The sequence below is a fragment of the Podarcis raffonei genome, chromosome 9 (assembly GCF_027172205.1).
Source record: "Podarcis raffonei isolate rPodRaf1 chromosome 9, rPodRaf1.pri, whole genome shotgun sequence".
Classification (NCBI taxonomy): Eukaryota; Metazoa; Chordata; class Lepidosauria; order Squamata; family Lacertidae; genus Podarcis; species Podarcis raffonei.
The window spans coordinates 78,519,617-78,541,795 of NC_070610.1; the positions used below are offsets into that span (position 1 = coordinate 78,519,617).

Genomic DNA, 22,179 nt, shown 5'->3' on the forward strand with positions numbered 1-22,179 from the left:
CTACTAAATTAGGAAAGGCTGCGCACCACTGTATCAAGCTGGAAAACCCCCTCTGCTGTTTAACCAAGCCGTTTATAGAATCATAGAGACATCTAGTCCAACAAACTGCAGTGCAGGAATATGTGGTTTGCCCCCACAGGGATCAAACCCATGACCTTGGCTTTATTAGCACCACGCTCTAACCAACTGAGCCACCTGCAGGCCATTATCATCAGCGATTTCCGATGGAGTGAAGGCTGTTCGCTGATTGTGGTTGGCTGAGCTGCTCTGAGGTCACAGAGAGGCAGGGCAGGCTGAAGGACCTCGCTGTGATTGGCTGGACTGCTTTGACCTAAAGCACAGTTGGCCAAATTCTTTTCCAACATGAGGGTCGTATTGATGGTCAGGGCCACCTGCCAGGAATGGACACAGCCAATATATCTGTGTGTGAGTGTGTACACCCACACTGCATGCAGCACACATGTGAGACGCACACAGATACCCTCGCCACTAGGGATGGCAACAAACCTTCCCAAAAGTGAACAAAAGAGCAAGCCTGGCTCATTGCAAGGAATTGCATTAGATGACTCTCAGAGCCCCTTCCAACTTTTCAATTCTATAAGCACAGTCTGATCAAAAGCGGGGAGAGATCTGTTGTGCTCAGATCTTGCTGCCAGGCTTCCCATAGAAATCTGGGTGGCCTCTGTGACTAGGTGGGCTGTTGGCCTGACCCTGCTGCAGGTCTCTTCCTGTGGGACATATTGATTAATATTATCCTTCCTAACTCGTGTTAGCAAGTTTCTTCACTTAGCAGACTGCATTTCCCTATTACTCAGCAGGAAGCTGGTTGCAGACTCGTTAGAGAGACAATAAGCAATTCAAACTGGCTTGCCCAGACTGAAATACAGTGGTACCTCTAGTTACGAATTTAATTCGTTCCGGAAGTCCGTTCTTAAGCCAAAGCGTTCTTAAACCAAGGCGTGCTTTCCCATAGCAGCGGGGGACTCAATTTACAAATGGAACACACTCAACAGGAAGCGAAACATGTTCTGCTTCCAAGGCAAAGTTCACAAACCAAAACAGCTACTTCCGGGTTTGCAGCGTTCTTAATCCAAGTTGTTCATAAACTAAGCTGTTCTTAAACCAAGGTACCACTGTACTGGGGATGATACAATACGATACGATATCTTTATTGTCATTGTCCCACAAAGAACAATGAAACTGAAAAATCTACATAAGACATTCAAAAACCCCTAAAAACTCTGAACCCCCATTTTAAAATACAATTATCACTCTATCTTACATCTCCCAGTACTAAATACAACTCTGAATGGCACGATGCAAAGCCAGAAACCACTAGCAGATCCCCAAGCAGCTTCCTGACTAAAGGTGCAAGATTTAACAGAAATACAGTGGTACCTCTGGTTACGAACTTAATTCGTTCCAGAGGTCCGTTCTTAAGCTGAAACCGTTCTTATCCTGAGGCGAGCTTTCGCTAATGGGGCCTCTGGCGCATGATTTCCATTTGCAACCTGGGGCAAAGTTTGGGGCAAAAACAGGAGCAGCTGCTTCCGGGTTAGAGGAGCTCGTAACCTGAAGTGTTCGTAACCAGACATACCACTGTATGTTCTATTATTCCTGGTAAGAGCCCTTTGATCCCTCCTAAAAGAATCAAGACACAACAGTCTTATTCATAAGTAACAAAAAGAAGTTTGACTCACAATCAGGTGATCCCTGAAGGCAGGCTTTAGGCTTAAAGTTACAAATACTGTATGTACAAACAGGTTTACCCCATATAGGTGATAACCAGGTGAAGCAGGAAGCAAGCAGGATGAAAAAGAAGGAAGAGAGAGGGAGGTGGCTACGTGACTTGGCTTTTTACCAGGTCTGGAAAGGTCACGCCCACCTACTAGTCACATGCAAAAGGAAGGGTGCTCCAGCCAGGTGTAACAGGAAGTTCAACTGGCTGGACCAACGTTCCCCGGCATGTTCACTCTAGGCAAACAAGGAAATGTTGTACTTGACTGCTCCAGAGGATTACATCCCACACTTCCGACATGTTTGTGTTCAATCGTCTGTTTAGAATGGAAGGGAGGTTGGGTGTCCAGACTCGGCAGTTAAAGAAACGTGGACATTGTTGAGGAGGGTCGTAGGAGCAGGAAAATGAAACAGTCCATTGCACGTTGTGGATTTTTGACGGCAGTGTGATGCCTTTCATGGGCAGCAGAGGAAGTGCAGGCAGGCAGCCTGGCGCCCGCGGGCACTATGTTGGCTACCCCTGATCTAGTGGTGCTTCTTATCTCCCTCCCCATTCAGACCATCCCTTTCTTTTCTTTCTTTCTTTCTTTCTTTCTTTCTTTCTTTCTTTCTTTCTTTCTTTCTTTCTTTTTTTGTTTTATTAAAGATTTTCTTGATATACAGAAGTATGTGTAATGTCTCTCGTATTTTATCCATGTAACATTTATACAAATCAGTTTCGTTTGTTGAGACATTAGGAAGAAAAGGGATGGAGTGGGGGAAGATGGGTGGGGTCAGGTGGCGATGTTCCTACTTTCAGCAGCCAGAAACACCATAACCAGACACTGGAGAGACCTGTCAGGAGTAAGCATGGACCAATGGTACCAAATAGTATGGGAAACAGCCCTACTAGAAAAATAAACTGAATAATAAACTGAAACTGACACAGGGACAAACAGAAGAAGACACATTCACCCCGGTATGGCTCCCCTTCATCACATACACAGCCCAACAAGACAACAACAAAAATCCACCAACAGCATACAAATCAAGATGGCTAACCTGATCCAAAACACCCACCCACCCCACTCACACATGAAAACAAAGACCACCACAGCCAACCACAAACAAACAACCACACCCTAGGCCAACCCCAACCTCTCTCACCACTAGAGGAACACAAGTGAACAGCAGAGAACCTGCACAAGCAACACTGACACCAAACCCTACATACATTAAGCAAAACAGACCATCCCTTTCTATTCCCTTTTGTTTAACCAGGTTGGGGTGTCTCCTTCCAGCTGATTCTCTTCCCATCGTCAGCTTCCCCTCAGTGATAACCATTCACCAAGTTTATGCACAAATTTGTCCTCCCAGCCCAGTGTACACCCAGAACACAGGCGCTCTGCTTGGTTCCTCATTCCTATCTTTAGCCCAGGCATTTCTCTTTTTTTTTTTTTTATTAAATATTTATTAGCATTTTCAAGAATTAAACAAGAGCAAAAAATAAACAAAACAAAAGAAAGATACAAAAATACATAACAAAATTAAACAACAAAAAAAGAAAAAATAGAAAAGAAACACATAAAATTATTCATACTTATTGTTCTTAACCTTATTTCTCAGACCTCCTCACACCTCCCCTTCTTGTATTCCAATTTAAATTATCAGTTCAGCAAGTCCTTAACTTATTTCTTTACCTTAATTTATACATTTATTCTAACATACCATTATTTTACTTTGCTTCTTTTTTCCATTTCCTCCATTTATTTTTTACAATCTTATTTTCAATTAATTTAAAAAAGAAGAAACCAATTTTACCTTTTTAAAAACACACATCAATACTTATACCTCATTAATTGTTCTTAAACCTTTTTCCTAAAGTCGACCAAAATTTCCCTTCCACGATTTACCCAATTTCCTTACCACTAATTAAAAATGAAAAGAAAAACAAATTATCCTTATGTACCCTTTGGATTCCCAACCTCCACCCGCCCTTTTTCCCGGTTCCAGTCCCCAACCAATGTCCATCAGTCTTTATGTTATTTATTTAGCCTGGAGACCTCACGTCCGAGGCCTAGCCCAGGCATTTCTCAGGCTGTTCCTCCAAAAAAAAAAAAAACCAAAAAAAAAAAACTTGAGAGCAGCTAATTAAAGCTGAAATCTGAAACTTAAGCATATTTGCAATGGAAAGCCTGTGTCCCATATTCAAAAACAGAGGATATAAGAGCTGAGCTTCACTTCTGCTTGTGCATTTCTAACTGCTTTTAGCCTGTGATGTCTTCCTTAGGTCACCTTCCAAACAACCTGTTTATAAACACTCCAAGGGACAATCCTGGATTTACGGAAGCCGTCCTGGTTTCTGATTTGATCCCAGAATGTCCTGCTTTTCCTTTGTTGTTGTTGTTTAGTCGTTTAGTCGTGTCCGACTCTTCGTGACCCCATGGACCAGAGCACACCAGGCCCTCCTGTCTTCCAATACCTCCCGCAGTTTGGTCAAACTCATGCTGGTAGCTTCGAGAACACTGTCCCACCATCTCGTCCTCTGTCGTCCCCTTCTCCTTGTGCCCTCCATCTTTCCCAGCAACAGGGTCTTTTCCAGGGAGTCTTCTCATGAGGTGGCCAAAGTCTTGGAGCCTCAGCTTCAGGATCTGTCCTTCCAGTGAGCACTCAGGGCTGATTTCCTTCAGAATGGAGAAGTTTGATCTTCTTGCAGTCCATGTGACTCTCAAGAGTCTCCTCCAGCACCAGAATTCAAAAACATCCATTCTTCGGCGATCAGCCTTCTTTATGGTCCAGCTCTCAATTCCATACATCACTACTGGGAAAACCATAGCTTTAACTATACAGACCTTTGTTGGCACGCTTTTCCTTAGGATGTCCCTATTTTTATCAGAAAAGTGTTGGAGGGTATGGAATTACCCTCCAAGCCAAGGAGATAAGTAACTGTACAACCTTTAGAAGACATCTGAAGGCAGCCCTGTATAGGGAAGTTTTTAAAAAAATGTTTTTATATACGTTGGAAGCCACCCAGTGTGCTGGGGCAACCCAACTAGATGGAAGGGGTATCATCATCACCACCATCACCAACACCTCCACCAACACCATGGAACAGAATGTCCCTATTTTCAAATGTTGGAGGGTATGTGTTTATTGGACATTCACCCTCATTGGCTGGAACCAGATTGGCTGGTTAGACAAAGTTGGCTATTTAATGAGCAGCCTTTCTGATCTGCGGGGAGGTTAGCCCATGTTGTGTCAAGCAAAAGTTATCACAACACTTTCCTACACTTTCCAGTTCATTTCCCAGTCACTTTCCTTTTTGCAAAATGCCAAATCAGGTTTAATAGCACAACCTGAATTTTCTGGTGTGTAATTTATCCCACCTGAAAATCACACCCATATGTTTCCCCCCCACCCCAATAATTATGTGTCCCTCTTCCCCTCTTTCTATCTACAACTAATCAAGTGACAATTAATCAGCCATCTATATCTGTGTGAATATGGAATTGTTGGTTCGTTTGTGTTTTATGGTGTATTTTATGTTCTTATTTTGTATTTTTATGTTGTGAACTGTCCTGTGATCTTCAGACGAGCAAAGAGTTGATCCTTCCTAATTCAGAAGATTCTGCTCAGCTAAGCCCATCCTTTTGCCTTTTCTCCTTAGACTCGGTCGACATCCCCACCATTGCCTCCCCGGACGACCTACGAGAAGGGATGGAGGTGTCCCTCAGCTGCTCCAGCCCCTACACCTGTCCCTATGACAGCATCTCCATGAGATGGCTTGGCTACGACACGATGACCTCGCTTGTGTCCAAGACACTGCAGCTGGACACAGCAGCATCACTCAGGAAGCAAACCCTGACCACTTCTTTGTCCTGGAAGGACCACAACCGGGAACTGAGCTGCGAGGTGTCTGTTGGGGAGCAGGTGGCCACGGGAAGAATCACACTCAACGTGAAACGTGAGTTTATCCATGTGAGGAGGATGGAGCGGCCAGGAGGGGCAGTTATCAGTGACAACAAATAAATTACTTCTACAGTGGTACCTCTGGATGCGAACAGGATCTGTTCCAGAGCCCCGTTCGCATCCTGAAGCGAACGCAACCCGCGTCTGCGCGTGCACAGGTCGCTATTCGCTGCTTCTGCGCATGCGCGTGGCGTCATTTTGAGCGTCTGCGCATGTGCGAGCGGCAAAACCCAGAAGTAACGCGTTCTGTTACTTCCAGGTCACCGCAGAGCGCAACACGAAAACGCTCAACCTGAAGCAACTTCAACCCGAGGTATGACTGTGCAGTGGTACCTCGGGTTACAGACACTTCAGGTTACAGACTCCGCTAACCCAGAAATGATACCTTGGGTTGAGAACTTTGCTTCAGGATGAGAACAGAAATCGTGAACCGGTGGCGCAGCGGCAGCAGGAGGCCCCATTAGCTAAAGTGGTGCTTCAGGTTAAGAACAGTTTCAGGTTAAGAACAGACCTCCAGAACGAATTAAGTACTTAACTTGAGGTACCACTGTACGTCTAAGTCCTGTGTAGAAAGTTGGGACAGAACGGTTGTTGTTATTGTTGTTAATAAGTGAGTTAGGGGCTTCCCCTGCATGCGAAGACAGGCTCTGGCGGACGGAGCAGACAAGACCATGAGTGTCTCCAACAGGCAAGAATTCGAGGCTCCTCAACTGGGAAGGTAGCCCCTCTAGGAGAAGGGAACTCTGATCCTAAACCTCAGCTACCCTGAGGGACATCTTTGGGAGAAGAAAAGGCTCAGGAGTAAACCCCTACACAAATTAGAAGTGGAGTCCCTAAGACGATTGGATGGCATCTTGTACTCCTCCTTCTGGCAACTCCTTCAGCCAAGCTGGTGCCAAACGTCTTGCTCTGCTTTCCTTTGGACCACACCAGAGAGGCTGGGGGGGTGGTCTTGTCGTCTGGGCAGCCCAGAACCTCCAGACACACTGCCCAGGCTTGCTCCCCAGAGAAGTCACTTGAGTGCTGCTAGGACAGCAGTTTGACTTCACCCCTGGGGCATACTCCATTGTCTCTTGAGACAGGTGGGTGCCAGCAGCAATCATTTATGCCCTGCCTTTCTAGTCCAGGTAGCTTTCAAAGAAATTTAATGAATAATAAGGATGTGTTTGTGGGAGCAGAGTTCTTGGGCTTCTTGCGTTTTGTGATCCCATCTTGCATGGTTATGCTGTAACGTGTCCTGTGATCTTCCAATGAATGGCAGTATTTATATTTAATTACAGTGGACGCTCGGGTTGCGAATGTGATCCATGCAGGATGCACGTTCGCAAACTGCATCTGTGCATCTGCGTACGCGCGGGTTGATATTTGGTGCTTCTGCGCAAGTGCAAAGCATGATTTAGTGCTTCTGCGCATGCACAGCTGCCAAAATCCAGAAGTAACTCATTCCGGTACTTCTGGGTTTCGAAGGTCCACAACCCAAAAAAACGCAACCTGAAGCATCTGTAACTCGAGGTATGACAGTACAGTGGTACCTCAGGTTACAAACACCTCGGGTTACAAACACTTTGGGTTACAGACTCCGCTAACCTGGAAGTAGTACCTGGGGTTAAGAACTTTACCTCAGGATGAGAACAGAAATTGTGCTACGGTGGCGTGGCAGCAGCAGGAGGCCCCATTAGCTAAAGTGGTACCTCAGGTTAAGAACTGTTTCAGGTTAAGAACGGACCTCCGGAACGAATTAAGTTCATAACCAGAGGTACCACTGTAATTAATAATAATAATACAGCACCCTAATAATGAAAAGACAGTGATGGCCACCAACCTAGATGGCTTTAAAAGAGGATTAGGCAAGTTCATGGAGAAGAAGACTTGATGGCTACTAGCCTGGATGGCTATGCACTGCCTCCACACTTGAAGGCTGCAATGCTTCTGAATCCTAGTTCTCGGAAGCCACAGGAGGGGGAAATGTTGCTCTTGTGTTCGAATCCTGCTCTACTGGGTTTCCCAGAAGAGGCATGTGGTCAGCCACTGTGAGAACAGGTGGCTGGACTAGATATTCTGTTGGCCTGACCTTCTTATCTTCTTATGAAAAGACAGCCTTCATTTCCCTATGATGGATTCAGCGCTCAAGAAAACGGATGTTGCGCTCAGCGAGCCACTGCCATTCCTGTTCTTTGTCTCAAAGTCTTCCACTTGCTCATAGATCCCCCCAAAGGCGTAAAAGTGTCGCTCAATCCCTCCTCCAAGAACATCCGAGTGGGCGATGAGGCATCCCTGACATGCACTGTGGACAGCAGCAACCCCGAAGTCACTGCCTACAGGTGGTTCAAAGATGGCGTCTCCTGCGGAAGCGAGCCGCTTAAAGCCATCAGCAGTGCTGCCCGTGAGGATTACGGCCTGTACCACTGTGAGGCAGAAAACTCTATGGGCACTGGCGTGGCTGAAGGGGTAACCCTCTATGTTTTCTGTGAGTACCAAGGAGAGGGACTTTGGTGTACGAATCTGTGTACATATTTATTCATTTATGAGCCAGTTACATGCATCTTCATTTAAAGCAAAGGATTGTGAGAAATGTAGTTTACCCCTTAAAGAGCTACGGTTCCCAGAATCTCTTAACAAGGATTCTTTGCTTTAAGTGGTGCAGGTGTGATCTAAAACCAGGAGATTAAGCAGATGGCATGTGTGGGGGAGGGTAAGTGGGCTCCATCCCATATGGACTCTGCTTTCAATTGTCAAGCTGTTGCTTCTTCTTAATCTCTTGCTTATGTCTGAAATTATTTTGGGAGTTTTGAATGGTACCCATGCAAATGGAGAACTGCCCTGTGGCTAAAGAGAAATAATCTGAATCTTACAAATCATTACAAATGTGCTACAAGGTTTAAGTAGAATCTGCTACGCCAGCCTGTCATTGTTTCAGATTACAACTTCCATCAGCCTCAGCCAGCATGGCCACTGGCCTGGGATGATGGGATTTTGAGTCCCGCAACATCTGGAGAACAGCAGGATGGGTAACTGTGCCCCTGAAAGACCAGGTGCGCAGCCTGGGAGTCATTCTGGACTCACAGCTGTCCATAGAGGCACAGGAGGAGTGGTGGGAGGGGTCCTCTCCTGCTACTTAGACTCCCCCCAGGCGGACTGGGCTTGGAGGTGGAAGTGGAACCTTTCCCAAGATGGTTGGCATGAGGCACCAAACCAAATCCAGGAAAAGGTTATTTAATCTGCCCAAATGACCTCATTTTGAATTTTGTTGTTGTTGTTTAGTGATTTAGTCATGTCCGACTCTTCGTGACCCCACGGACCAGAGCATGCCAGGCACTCCTGTCTTCCACTGCCTCCTGCAGTTTGGTCAAACTCATGCTGGTAGCTTTGAGAAAACTGTCCCACCATCTCTCCCTCTGTCGTCCCCTTCTCCTTGTGCCCTCCATCTTTCCCAACATCAGGGTCTTCTCCAGGGAGTCTTCTCTCCTCCTGAGGTGGTCAAAGTCTTGGAGCCTCAGCTTCATGATCTGTCCTTCCAGTGAGCGCTCAGGGCTGATTTCCTTCAGAATAGATCGGTTTGATCTTCTTGCAGTCCATGGGACTCTCAAGAGTCTCCTCCAGCACCATAATTCAAAAGCATCAATTCTTCGGCGATCAGCCTTCTTTATGGTCTAGCTCTCACTTCCATACATCACTACTGGGAAATAGTGATTTTGAATAGAACATGGTAAATAGAGCTACAAAGGTCTTTGCTGTCCCTTGATTAGGCATGTCACCCAGTGAAAGAGGGGAAGTGTGACCAGCACCATTAATTCCGGGGTCATTCCATTTTTATTTCTGATTTTCAATTTTATACATTTCAATAACTTTACAATCATTTCAACATTTTGAAACTCAACTTCCTCCCCCCTCTTTCTGCAGTTCCTTTTTTTTTTTTAATTTTCTGCATATTCCAAATTAACTTAACTTACTCATTTATCCGTCTGCTTTAAGTACATACTCATATAAAACTGCAGGTTGTATTGCAAGATTCTGGGGTCATTCCAAGTGTGGCATTACCGAAACTAGCTTTTTCTCACGCTTCCTTCTCCCCTAATCTTCCAGCTGCTGTGCTGTCCACCAGCCCTTCTTCCAGTGTCAGGGAAGGGGAGACGGTCACGCTGACCTGCGACGTCCCTGGAGAAGACAAGCAGGAGATCCACTACAGCTGGTACAAGAATAACATCTGGATCAAGGAAGGCAGCGCCCGCATCCTGGTCTTCCATGAGGTTTCGGTGGGAGACACTGGCTATTACTCCTGCAAGGTGCAGAATGACAAAGGGAGTGAGACATCCCAAGCTATTGGCCTGAGTGTCTTCTGTGAGTTTCCTGACGTTCCCTCTTGCGCTTCATGTTCAGAGCACACTTCGTATCAGGGATGGGGAACCTGTGGTTTCTCAGGGGTGGCTGAATTCCAACCCCCATTATCAGCCCCAGCCAGCATGGCTAATGGTCAGCAAATAGGCGAGTTGTGGCTCAGCGTCTGGGGCATCTGCAGATATATATACAGTAGACCTGAAGGAGCATCTCCACCACCATCGTTCAGCCCAGACACTGAGGTCCAGCTCCGAGGGCCTTCTGGCGCTTCCCTCACTGCCAGAAGTGAGGTTATAGGGAACCAGGCAGAGGGCCTTCTCATAATAATAATAATAATAATAATAATAATAATAATAATAAAATGTTATTTATACCCCACCCTTCCCAGTTCAAAAACCAGGCTCAGGGCGGCTAACAACAAATTTAAAACACTTAAATGTAAAAGCAGCATAAAATACAGTATAAAAACATGAATGACAATAAAATTCAAAGTTCAGAAATCAATTTAGGGGAAATCCATCTAATAAGCATTCTCAGTACAGTGGTACCTCGGGTTACAGACGCTTCAGGTTACAGACTCCGCTAACCCAGAAATATTACCTCGGGTTAAGAACTTCGCTTCAGGATGAGAACAGAAATTGTGCTCTGGTGGCGTGGCAGCAGCAGGAGGCCCCATTAGCTAAAGCGGTGCTTCAGGTTAAGAAGAGTTTCAGGTTAAGAACGGACCTCCGGAACGAATTAAGTGCTTAACCCGAGGTACCACTGAACAGTCATACCTCATGTCACGTCTGTTTCATGTTACGTTCTTTCAGGATACGTCCCGCTGTGACCCAGATGTACCGGAAAGGATTACTTCCGGGTTTCACCGCTCGTGTAAAATGATGTCACACGCATGCGCAGAAGCGCTGAATCACAACCCATGCATGCGCAGATGTGCCGCAGTGAGTTCTGCTGCAGGTGGCTCTGCGCAGCGAGTTCGGGGGCAACCAAGCCAGCGAGACGCTGAGGCAGCTGGCTGTCCGGTTCCACCCTCAAGCATATACGGCACCAGGGTGCAAAGATCTGCCTGGCACCCCCTTCTCCCCAGGTTGCCCAGTCCCAGGCATGCAGAAGACAGTCCTGGGTCTGGCCCCTGGCAAACTGAGTGGGGACTTGTACCCTGTTCTCCCAGGTCCTAGTCCATCTGCAACACCACACTGGCTCCTATATGATATTCCAAGGGTAGGTCAAAACCTACCCTTAGATGATCTGCAGGGCCAGCCCTACAATTAGAATAGAATAGAATTTATTATTTACACCCCGCCCATCTGGCTGGGTTTCCCCAGCCTCTCTGGGCGGCTTCCAACAGAGTATTAAAATACAATAACCTATTAAACATTAAAAGCTTCTCTAAACAGGGCTGCCTTCAGATGTCTTCTAAAAGTCTGGTAGTTGTTGTTCTCTTTGACATCTGGTGGGAGGGCGTTCCACAGGGCGGGTGCCACTACCAAGAAGGCCTGGTTCCCTATAACTTGGCTTCTCAAAGTGAGGAAACTGCCAGAAGGCCCTCGGAGCTGGACCTCAGTGTCCGGGCAGAACGATGGGGGTGGAGACACTCCTTCAGGCACTCCTACAATTAGGCAGATTATTGTCTGGTGTTGGCTTCTGTGGGGCAGGAAGTGGCACTGAGGTGTGGAAAGACAGAGCTCTGCGTGCCTCTTGCCCAGGCTGCCATCCTCTGAACCAAGGATGGGAAGGTGTCAAGTTTGTGGAGACAACTTAGGTCTCGGTTTGCTTTTTACTAAAACCCTGAAATCCACATGCAAAATGGCAGTTTGAAATGGGAAGCAGCAGGCACAGGGCTTATCCACACTTCATTTTCGCCCTACCCTTTCCGGGCAGAGGTCTGTGGTTTAACACTTCATTTCCAAAGGTCCTTCTCCCTCCCCATTTTTCTCCGAAGATTTCCCCCATGCAAACCGCTCTTTAAAGCCAAATCAGAGCCAGCAGCAATTTGGGTTTTTCGCAGATTGATGTTTGTTCCAACTGAGCTCTAAAGAGCAGTTTTTCTGGGGGAAAGCTCCAGAGAAGGGAAGCTTGGACATGGAGCTTTAAAGCACGGACCCTGCATGGAAAGAGCAGAGGAAAAGTAAGTGTGGATGAAGCCTTAGAATTGTGAAACGAGGGACTTCTGCAGCCGATCCTGGGATTCCCTGCCACTTTAGGCAGCTGTGATTCAGGGTAGAGTAGAAATTCAGTCTTCATTTAAATGCAAACTTATCTAACTTGTACTTCCCGGGGGAAAACGCAAACTGAAAGGCAGCTCTCCTTTGAAATTCTCACTTCCTTGAATTTTGCAGAACAGCTCTTCAGTCAAAAATGCACACCTTAGCAGAGAGTGTGTGCAGTCGTGCGCATATTAGTGGGAAAGACATACAAAAATGCATTATATTAGAGTAAATGGCATTCAAGAATATATGTGTTAGGAGAAAATGCACACCCACATATGCAATATTCAATATTTTGCAAGCTAACATGGAAATGTGGAGAACTGAATTTAAGAAGGGAGACATAAAAGACGAGAGAAACTGAAAGTGGCCAATTTGGGATCAGTGGGGCATTTCTGTTCAGTTGGAGGGGAGGCCCTCCTACGAACCTGGAAATGTACCTGCTCCTAAGGTGTGCATGCAATGATCTTGTTTCTCCTGCACAGACCCTCCAAGGGCCCCCTCCCTCTCCTTGTTCCAGGAGACCCAGGAAGGGCAGTTGGCCATAATCTACTGCACCGTCGACAGCAACCCCCAGTCTGCCCTGAGCCTTTACCGGGACAAGCGGCTGATCGCGACCACCAGCTCACACTCGGCTCCCAGCCAGCGGATCAGCATCAGCACCACACGCAACTCTTTGAAGCTGGAAATCCAGAAGGTCGTTCCAGAAGACCAGGGCGAGTACCAGTGTGTGGCCTCCAACGCGTACGGGAACGCCACCACTGCGAGATTCTTCGGTGCTCAAAGTAAGATTATTGCAATGGGTTGTGTGTGTGGCTGCCTCTAAAACTTCAGCTGGTGCAGAATTTGGCAGCCAGGTTGCTCTCCAGAGCAAGCCGGTTTGAGCATATAAACCCAATCCTGGCTTTGGATTAGTTTGAATTAGTTTCTGGGTCGAATTCAAAGTGCTGGTTTTGACCTATGAAAGCTTAAATGGCAATACCTCAAGGACCGCCTCTCCCCATGTGAACAATCCCAGACCCTGCAATCATCCTCTGAGGCCCTTCTTTGGGTGTCTGCTCTACGAAAGGTTCAGAGGGTGGCAGCACGAGAACAGGACCTTTTCTGTAGTGGCTCCCCACTGGTGGAACACTCTCCCCAGGGAGGCTCACCTGGCGCTTTAGTTACATATCTTTGTGGGAATGTTCAGGGATGCAGGAGTGGATATATTGTCTGATAATAGTCTTTCCCACTTGTGTTAACAAGTTCACAATTTAGCAGAGTAACAGTCCCCTTTTTAAACTTGCAGCGGATGCGTTTGCTCAGGCTCGCTAAAGCCTCTATAATAACTGTTCTGGTATTTTCCCCTTTTTCCCTCATAAAAGATAAGACACAACACAGTCTTCTATAAAAGTATAAAAAGAGTTTACTCACATTCTGTTCGCAATCGGATCCCAGAAGGCAGACTTAGCTTAGAAAAGTAACATACACCTGGACACTATCTCATAAGGAGACAGTCCCTTTGTCCTCTCTTGGCTGGAAGCATCTTTGGCTAAACAGATGTTGCTTCTTCAATTCATGTAGTGAAAGAGAGAGATGGCTGCCCTGCCCTGTGCTTTTGTCGTTACCTGCACAGGTGAGGCCACGCCCACCTCTATTCACATGCAGAGGAAGTCTGTCCCAGCCCAGAAGGAAACAGGAAGTTTACCTGCTGGCTGGACAAACATTCTTCCCCATGTGTAAACATGTTCACTCTAGGAATGTTGTACTTGACTGCTCTTGTGTTTCACATCCCACAATCTTTAGGTGCCAGGAAAGAAACATTCTTCATCAACCAAGCCTTTGGCTGTTCAGCAATCTATGGCCTTTTTAATGTGTGGTGGGGTATTGTTCTTTATATTGTTATGTTATGCATTTTGTGTTTTTATATTGCAAAACATAGCATCTCCAGTTAAAAGACTCTCAAGCAGAGCAGAGTGAGACCCCAGAGTCTGTTCAGCTGCGAAGTCCAGTGATTCAGCTCAGTATGAAACCGCTTTGTATCTCCACTTGATTTGGGCTTGCCCTTCTAGCTTTGCTTGGTCAACACCACTCACCAGTTGGGTGTGATTCCTGCACAGCATGGGGGTTGGACTAGATGACCCTCGGGGTCCCTTCCAACTCCACATTTCTATGATGTTGAATCCTGACAAGACAGAAGTACTGTTTTGGGGGGACAGGAGGCGGGCAGGTGTGGAGGATTCCCTGGTCCTAAATGGGGTAACTGTGTCCCTGAAGGACCAGGTGCGCAGCCTGGGACTCATTTTGGACTCACAGCTGTCCATGGAGGCGCAGGTCAATTCTGCATGCAGGGCAGCTGTCTCCCAGCTCTATCTGGTACACTGGATGCGACCCTCCCTGCCCGCAGACTGTCTCGCTAGAGTGGTGCATGCTCTGGTTATCTCTCACTTGGACTACTGCAATGCACTTTTTGTGGGGCTACCTTTGAAGGTGACCCGGAAACTACAACTAATCCAGAATGTGGCAGCTGGACTGGTGACTGGGGGAGGCCACCTAGACCACATAACACCAGTCTTGAAAGACCTACATTGGCTCCCAGTACATTTCCGAGCACAATTCAAAGTGTTGGTGCTGACCTTTAAAGCCCTAAATGGCCTCGGTCCAGTAGACCTGAGGGAGCGTCTCCACCTCCATCGTTCTGCCCGGACACTGAGGTCCAGTGCCGAGGGCCTTCTGGCGGTTCCCTCCCTTTGAGAAGTGAAGCTACAGGGAACCAGGCAGAGGGCCTTCTCGGTGGTGGCGCCCGCCCTGTAGAACGCCCTCCCAGCAGATGTCAAGGAAATAAACAACTACCAGACTTTTAGAAGACATCTGAAGGCAGCCCTCTTTATTGAAGCTTTTAATGTTTAACAGACCACTGTATTTTAATACTTTGTTGGAAGCCACCCAGAGTATCTGGGGAAACCCAGCCAGATGGGCCAGGGTATAAATAATAAATTCTATTCTATAATTCTATGATCAATGGTCTCTGTTTGCTCTTCTCCCAGCTGCTAGGGTGGTGGCCAGCCCTTCCCAAGAGTTACCCGAAGGCGAGCGAGTCACCCTGACCTGCATGTCCACCTTGGGGCTGGGAGATGGAACCACGTACACGTGGTATAAGAATGCCAAGTGGCTGCAGGAGGGGCTGGAGAGCTCCCTGGTCTTTCCGGCGTTGGCCAGCGGTGACGCAGGAACGTTCCACTGCGTTGCTCGGAACGAGAAAGCCAGCAGCACATCGCCAGCCCTCACCCTGCGCGTCTTGTGTGAGTAGCCCATCCTACCCATCTCATAAAACGTGGCTGGAGCCATAGCGGTCTAGAGCAGGGGTAGGGGACCCAAGGGCCACATTGCCTTATGGGAACCCTATAGGGCCCGCATGTCACTGGTGGGTGGTGCTAGAGGAAAGGTGTTATGTACTGAAGTTCTCACCCTGGGCCAGCAGGGGGATACTGTAGATAGTTATGCAAATGAAGGATCGAAAGTGACGTTCAGTGACTCAGCTCAGTGATTCAGCTCAGTTCAGAGGGTGGCTGCATCTGGCTGTGCTCTGATGTCCATCGATCCCACCTTCGTTGCCAGAGTTAAGTTTGATTGGATAGTTTTAGAAAGTTGTTACAGTTACGTTGTACTGGAGCTCTATATAAGCAAGCTGACTGAGCCCTTCAGTTCAGTTCTGTTCTGGCCTCTGAATAAACAAGAGCTGTTTGAAGAATCGCTGTGTCGTCTGATATGTTCACCCACAACTTAACACGAAGGTGAGTGGAGCAATGATGGGACACTTAGCTTTGTTCCAGGAAAGGGTTGTGGTTGATTCCTGCATTGCAGGGGGTTGGATTTAATACTTTGTTGGAAGCCGCACAAGGTGACTGGGGAGACCCAGCCAGATGGGGGGGTGTATAAATAATAAATTATTATTAAATTATTATTATTATAACGGATTGTTTTCCACTCCAAAGATGCCCCCAAGCAGCCGGCGCTGAGGTCCTTCCTGGAAACCCAAGGAGGACACCTCGGTGTCATCCAGTGCACAGTTGACAGCGAACCAGCCTCCGAGATAACTCTGCGCAAGGGTGACACGCTCATCGGGTCCACCACCATTGCCCACTCCTCCGCCGACCCAAGAGTGAGCGTGATCCAGTCATACAACACACTGAAGGTGACCATCAAGGACGTGAGGCTGGAAGACGAAGGAGAGTACCTGTGTTCTGCTCAGAACCGCTATGGACAATCCACAGCCTCCATGGACTTCACAGCAGAAAGTAAGTCACAGAGATTTGAGAAGCTAGCGGTCCAGTTGTCAAAAACCTCCCCCCCAAAAAAAATGGAGGTTACGCTTTATATTACATCCAGACCCTGATATTCTTTCCTTCCTACCTGCCGTCCTTAAGTGGCATGTTATGTGCTGAGCTGAATAGGATACAAAAGGCAGCAGTCTGATTGGTCCTAGAACAATAGGATCCAGAATGCAGCAGTCTGATTGGTCCACAGGAGCCACCCAATCCAGCTCCTGGTGGAAGTGAATCCGCAACCTGATTGGCCTACAGTCCTGGAATTAGCCAATCACGTGCGGCCCATTGTGTAAATAATGTATATAAAGCAGACATTCTGGGGGAACTCCTATTCCTCACTACTATGAGCTGAATAAAGAGCATGAAATCCACACTCGACTCTGAGTATATTTCAATGCCCCTTGAGGGTCCCTTCTATGATCGATTGCTGCTGTATCTGTGTTAATCCATTAGGGTTTACTCCCCTTTAAGGCATTCACCTCTGAATCACAGACTTGTAGAGTTGGAAGGGACCCAACTGCTTGCAATGCAGGAATTGTTGTTGTTGTTTAAACTTTTAAAATTTATTTACAACATAATCCACAACAGCTCATACATACAAACAAACCCACCACCATTGACAATTAAAACATATCAAAATTAAACTCCTATCCCCTTACGCAAAGAAAACATACCATAAAAATAAAATTTCCCTTATCTTGTAAATGGCCTCCTTATTTACTTCTTGTATACTGTTTCTTTTATATGTGATTATTACAATTTTTCCTAATTATGACTTTAAAAACCACAAAGTCTCCTGTAGGAATTAATCGAAACAAGTCCAGGTGTATATTTGGTTTTTTTTTTAAAAAAAAAGATATTTATTAAAATTTTGAAAATTAATACAGTAAGAATATAAAAAGTCAAAAAGAAAAAGAAAAAAATACGAAAAAACAGAAAAAAGATACATAAAAATTAAAAACACATTAAGTTCACCAAAATTTACTTTCATTGACATATTTTCCCGACCTCCTCATACCTCCCCTTTTTGTATTCCAATTCAAATTATTGATTCAGCAAATCCTTAACCATAATTCTTAACCTAATAAATTAACATGTTATTATTTTACTTTTACTCTTTCATCCATTTCCTCAATTTATTTTTGCTAACCTTATTTTCCTTTAATTTAGTTCATTTTTTTTAAAAAACCCAATTTTACCTTATCCAAACTTAAACATCAATACTTATACATCAATACATATTCTTAAAACATTCTTTCTAAAGTCGACCCAAATTCCCTTCCACGAATTTCCCAAATTTCATAAACATTACAAAAACAAAAATAAAAGCAAAACACATTATACTTATGTACCCTTTGGATTCCCAAACCCCACCTCCCCCTTTCCCGGTTCCATTCCCCAACAAATGTCCATCAGTCTTAATCTACTATTTAGCCTGGAGATCTCACATCCGAGGCTCTTAATTCTCTCTCAATTCCTCTCTGCTGGTTTTTTTGATAGTCCTTAAAATTAAACACCAACTCTCGGAGAAGCTCTGGCCCTTCAGGATCCATGTTTCTTTCAACCAGTCCCCCATACTTAAAGGTGGAACCCAAATCTTGTTTCTTACTCCTTTCAAGTCCAAATGTCCCCAAGGCTCCAACCTCCACCTTGAGCAAATTTATAATCCTTAGGTCTTCGGATCTCCACATAAGGAGATCTTTCCTTTCTTCAATCTCCAATTCAGGCCAGATTTTCCACATCAAATTCTTATTTTCCTTCATTACCATCATGTCAGGCCTCAAGTCCTCCTTCATCATCTGCAGCTCTTCAGGGACAACATATGTCTCCTTTTCCAAATTCTCAAAGTTGTCAAGTTTCTCTTTCTGTTCAGTTGAATAAACTTCCAGATTCAACTCCTTATCAGTTTCAATGATATTGTTTACAGTTGAGTACAGAGTTGTAACATTTATAGCCAAAACATCAATTTGGCCTTGCAACTTTCCCAAGAGAACAAAGACTCTGTCCAATTCAGCCTGAATTCTCCCTTCTCCAGCCATTCTTGTAATGTCCCAAATCCCCCTCTAGAGGGATTTTGGTTTCTTAGTGTTCATTCCAATCCAAGTCCAAAAATCCAGCTAGTTTGTATCAGTTCTTCCTTGTTTTCAACAAATTATAACAAAAATTGTAACATATATAACCAGCAGAAGCAACAGAAACAAAGTTCTCTTTTTCCGTTTTGACAGCTACTTTGACAGCTGTCAAACTCTTTAGTACCTCATCGACAGGCTCTCTCGCGGAACACTCCCGGGTCCGGGAGGGTGGCACTTCGGTTCCCAAAATTAGCTCTTTATCCTCCAGCAAAATTTCTTATACTGCCAAATCGTGAAATTAAAGTCTTTTACCAAAGAAGGAAAGAAGAAAAGGTTCTCTCGACCTTAGTTAGCAGGTCTTTGCTTTAACTTGTTTACAAGACGGGGAGGCAGACTTCCTTTTTACACCTTCCCTGATCGTGCCTAATTCTTAAAAGCAAAATTTTCTTTACAGTACCAATTTCCGTAGTACTCACGGGTTGTTACTTTTAGAGTCCAATTGTTCAAAAGAAGAAGTCAGCGCTCTCCGACCATGGCAATGCGGCTTCACTCTGCAGGAGAAGCAGTCGACTCTCCGCACCGCGCCGCTCACCCCGTCCCCCGTTCCGAAGCCTTTAAAAAGGCTCCTTCGCAGGTCGGGGGGCGCAAATGGTGCCCGCCGAGTCACCAGGTTCACAGGCTTCACCGCCTGTGATTTTTATGGGTCCCCGCGTCGCCGCAGCGGCAAGACCCGATCCTGCAGAGCCGATTCCCTCCGGAGCTCAGAGGGAATCCGCCATTAGTCGATGGCGCTAACCCGGAAGTCCCAAGTCCAGGTGTATATTTGGTGGCACTGTTTGGTAAAGTATTCTCTGCATTTCCCCCATTCTTTTTTAAATTCTTGTCTAGGTTGTCCCCTAATTGTCTCTGTTAATCTGGCCAATTCAGTATAATCTAATAATTTATCCTGCCGTTCCTTTTTTGTTGGCACAAATTCTTTTTTCCATTTTCTGTTGTTGTTGTTAGTTATTTCTGCGGTTTATATACTGCCCTTTATCTAAAGATCTCAGGGTTGTGCCCAACATCAAGGACACAAGAACCACAACCACAGCTAAATGCAGGAATTGCAACTGACAACTGTCCCCGTTTTATTTCCTACCCAGCTGCAAGAATCACCATCTCCCCGTTCTCAGAGGTGCGTGAAGGTGAGGCGGTCCAGCTGTCCTGTGAGGTGAGCAGTGATAACACCACCTCAAGCAACTACACCTGGTACAAGGATGGTCTCCCTCTTCCTGAGGTTCATGGGGATTCCCTGGAGTTCCAGCAAGTGTCCAGAGGCGATTCGGGAAACTATCGCTGCCAAGTGGAGAACGAGAAAGCCAGCAAGAGCTCCACCGCCGCCACCCTGTCTGTGCTGTGTAAGAGTCGCTGCCTTTTGCATTTTTGTTCAAGATCAGAGGTCAGCAAACTTTTTCAGCAGGGGGCCGGTCCGCTGTCCCTCAGACTTTGTGGGGGGCCGGACTATATTTTTTTTAAAATAATGAACACATTTCTATGCCCAACAAATAACCCAGGGATGCATTTTAAATAAAAGCACACATTCTAATCATGTAAAAACACCAGGCGGGCCCCACAAGTAACCTAGTCGTTTAGTCATGTCCGACTCTTTGTGACCCCATGGACCAGAGCATGCCAGGCACTCCTGTCTTCCACTGCCTCCCGCAGTTTCGTCAAACTCATGCTGGTAGCTTCGAGAACACTGTCTCACTATCTTGTCCTCTGTCATCCCCTTCTCCTTGCACCCTCCATCTTTCCCAACATCAGGGTCTTTTCCAGGGAGTCTTCTCTTCTCATGAGGTGGCCAAAGTCTTGGAGCCTCAGCTTCAGGACCTGTCCTTCCAGTGAGCACTCAGGGCTGATTTCCTTCAGAATGGAGAGGTTTGATCTTCTTGCAGTCCATGGGACTCTCAAGAGTCTCCTCCAGCACCATAATTCAAAAGCATCAATTCTTCGGCGATCAGCCTTCTTTATGGTCCAGCTCTCACTTCCATACATCACTACTGGGAAAACCAGAGCTTTAACTATACGGACCTTTGTTGGCAAGGTGACGTCTCTACTTCTCAAGATGCTGTCTAGGCCTGTCATTGCCCTTCTCCCAAGAAGCAGGCGTCTTTTAATTTCGTGGCTGCTGTCACCATCTGCAGTGATCAAATAACCTAGAGATGCATTTTAAGTAAAAGGACACATTCTACTCATGTAAAAACATGCTGATTCCTGGACTATCTGCAGGCTGGATTTAGAAGGCGATTGGGCCGGATCCAGCCCCCGGGCCTTAGTTTGCCTACCCATGTTCAAGATGCTATCAAATTAGACTTCCGGAAGTCTTTCCCCGCAAACACTCTCTCACACAAAAATCTCATATACATATAGTAAAAGTAGGCAAGGCGATTCCCTCCCGTCAGCCGGCTTCATGGCTGTAAATTAATCAGCTGCTCTCAGATCTATTTCATATGAGATAATCCAGGATATCACATCCACGTAGGAAAACAGCATGTCCTCTGTAACCTGCCCCACCTGTCTTTGGGCCATGGCTCTTGGATTTACAGACTAACAAAATGCAATGCTAGAAAAAGAGGCAACGTCATAAATGTTTGTAAAATTATGCGTGTCCTTGAGAAAGAGAAGAGAGGCAAGTTTTATAGTGCATATAAAATTATTATTATTATTATTATTTATTAAATATGTATACCTCCTTCATCCGATGATCTCAGAGGAGTTCACAAGATAAAAATACAGGATAAAAGCACACAATAAATAGTTAAGACTAAACTAAACAATAACTCCACTCCCACTAACACATTTAAAAGGCCACAGAATATTCATCAGCCAAAGGCCTGGTTGAAGAGGAAAGTTTTTGCCTGGCACCTAAAGATGTATAATGAAGGCTGAAGGAGCATCTCCACCTCCATCGTTCAGCCCGGACACTGAGGTCCAGCTCCGAGGTCCTTCTGGTGGTTCCCTCACTGCGAGAAGTGAGGTTGCAGGGAACCAGGCAGAGGGCCTCTCAGTAGTGGCACCTGCCCTGTGGAACACCCTCCCACCAGATGTCAAAGAGAAGAACAACTACCAGACTTTTAGAAGACATCTGAAGGCAGCCCTGTTCAGGGAAGCTTTTAAGGTTTAACAGACCACTGTATTTTAATACTTTGTTGGAAGCCGCCCCAGGTGGCTGAGGAGACCCAGCCAGATGAGCGGGGTAGAAAGTATTAGTATTAGTATTAGGTGCCAGATGAACCTCCCTGAGGTGATACTATAACCTTGAAAGATAGCCCTTGTGGGACCTCCCTCTGATCTTTGCTCCTCCCGACCCAATGCCTACAAATTTCTCTATCTTTCCCAACTTCTTATAGTGTCTTCTGAAGTTTCAGTCCTATAAAACATACTATTGGCCAAACACCCTCTATTCAAAGTTATACATTTTCATTGCATAAATTAAATGCTATTATCTGATCAGTTGTCGGGCAACTCAGTCGGAGCAATAGATACTGTTACTGGAAAAATCCGAGGGCTCCCTTGGACAAAAACAAAGACACC

The 22,179-nt window shown here is 45.9% G+C and overlaps 1 protein-coding gene and 1 long non-coding RNA gene across 2 annotated transcripts in view; one reads left to right on the forward strand and one right to left on the reverse strand.

Annotated features, from left to right (window-relative positions):
• SIGLEC1 (sialic acid binding Ig like lectin 1) overlaps positions 1–22,179 on the forward strand; it is a 53,123-nt gene that overhangs the window by 7,812 nt on the left and 23,132 nt on the right. The window contains exons 4-10 of the mRNA XM_053402197.1: positions 5,384–5,680; positions 7,889–8,152; positions 9,769–10,023; positions 12,713–13,012; positions 15,254–15,508; positions 16,202–16,504; positions 19,749–20,003. Of these exons, the coding sequence (XP_053258172.1) occupies positions 5,384–5,680; positions 7,889–8,152; positions 9,769–10,023; positions 12,713–13,012; positions 15,254–15,508; positions 16,202–16,504; positions 19,749–20,003 (1,929 nt within the window). The remainder of the gene's footprint in view (positions 1–5,383; positions 5,681–7,888; positions 8,153–9,768; positions 10,024–12,712; positions 13,013–15,253; positions 15,509–16,201; positions 16,505–19,748; positions 20,004–22,179) is intronic.
• Positions 9,769–13,803, reverse strand: LOC128420575 (uncharacterized). Its single transcript, XR_008332066.1, has 2 exons — positions 13,641–13,803; positions 9,769–9,961 (listed from the first exon to the last, which is right to left on the reverse strand). It is a non-coding gene; the product is annotated as an uncharacterized LOC128420575 (long non-coding RNA).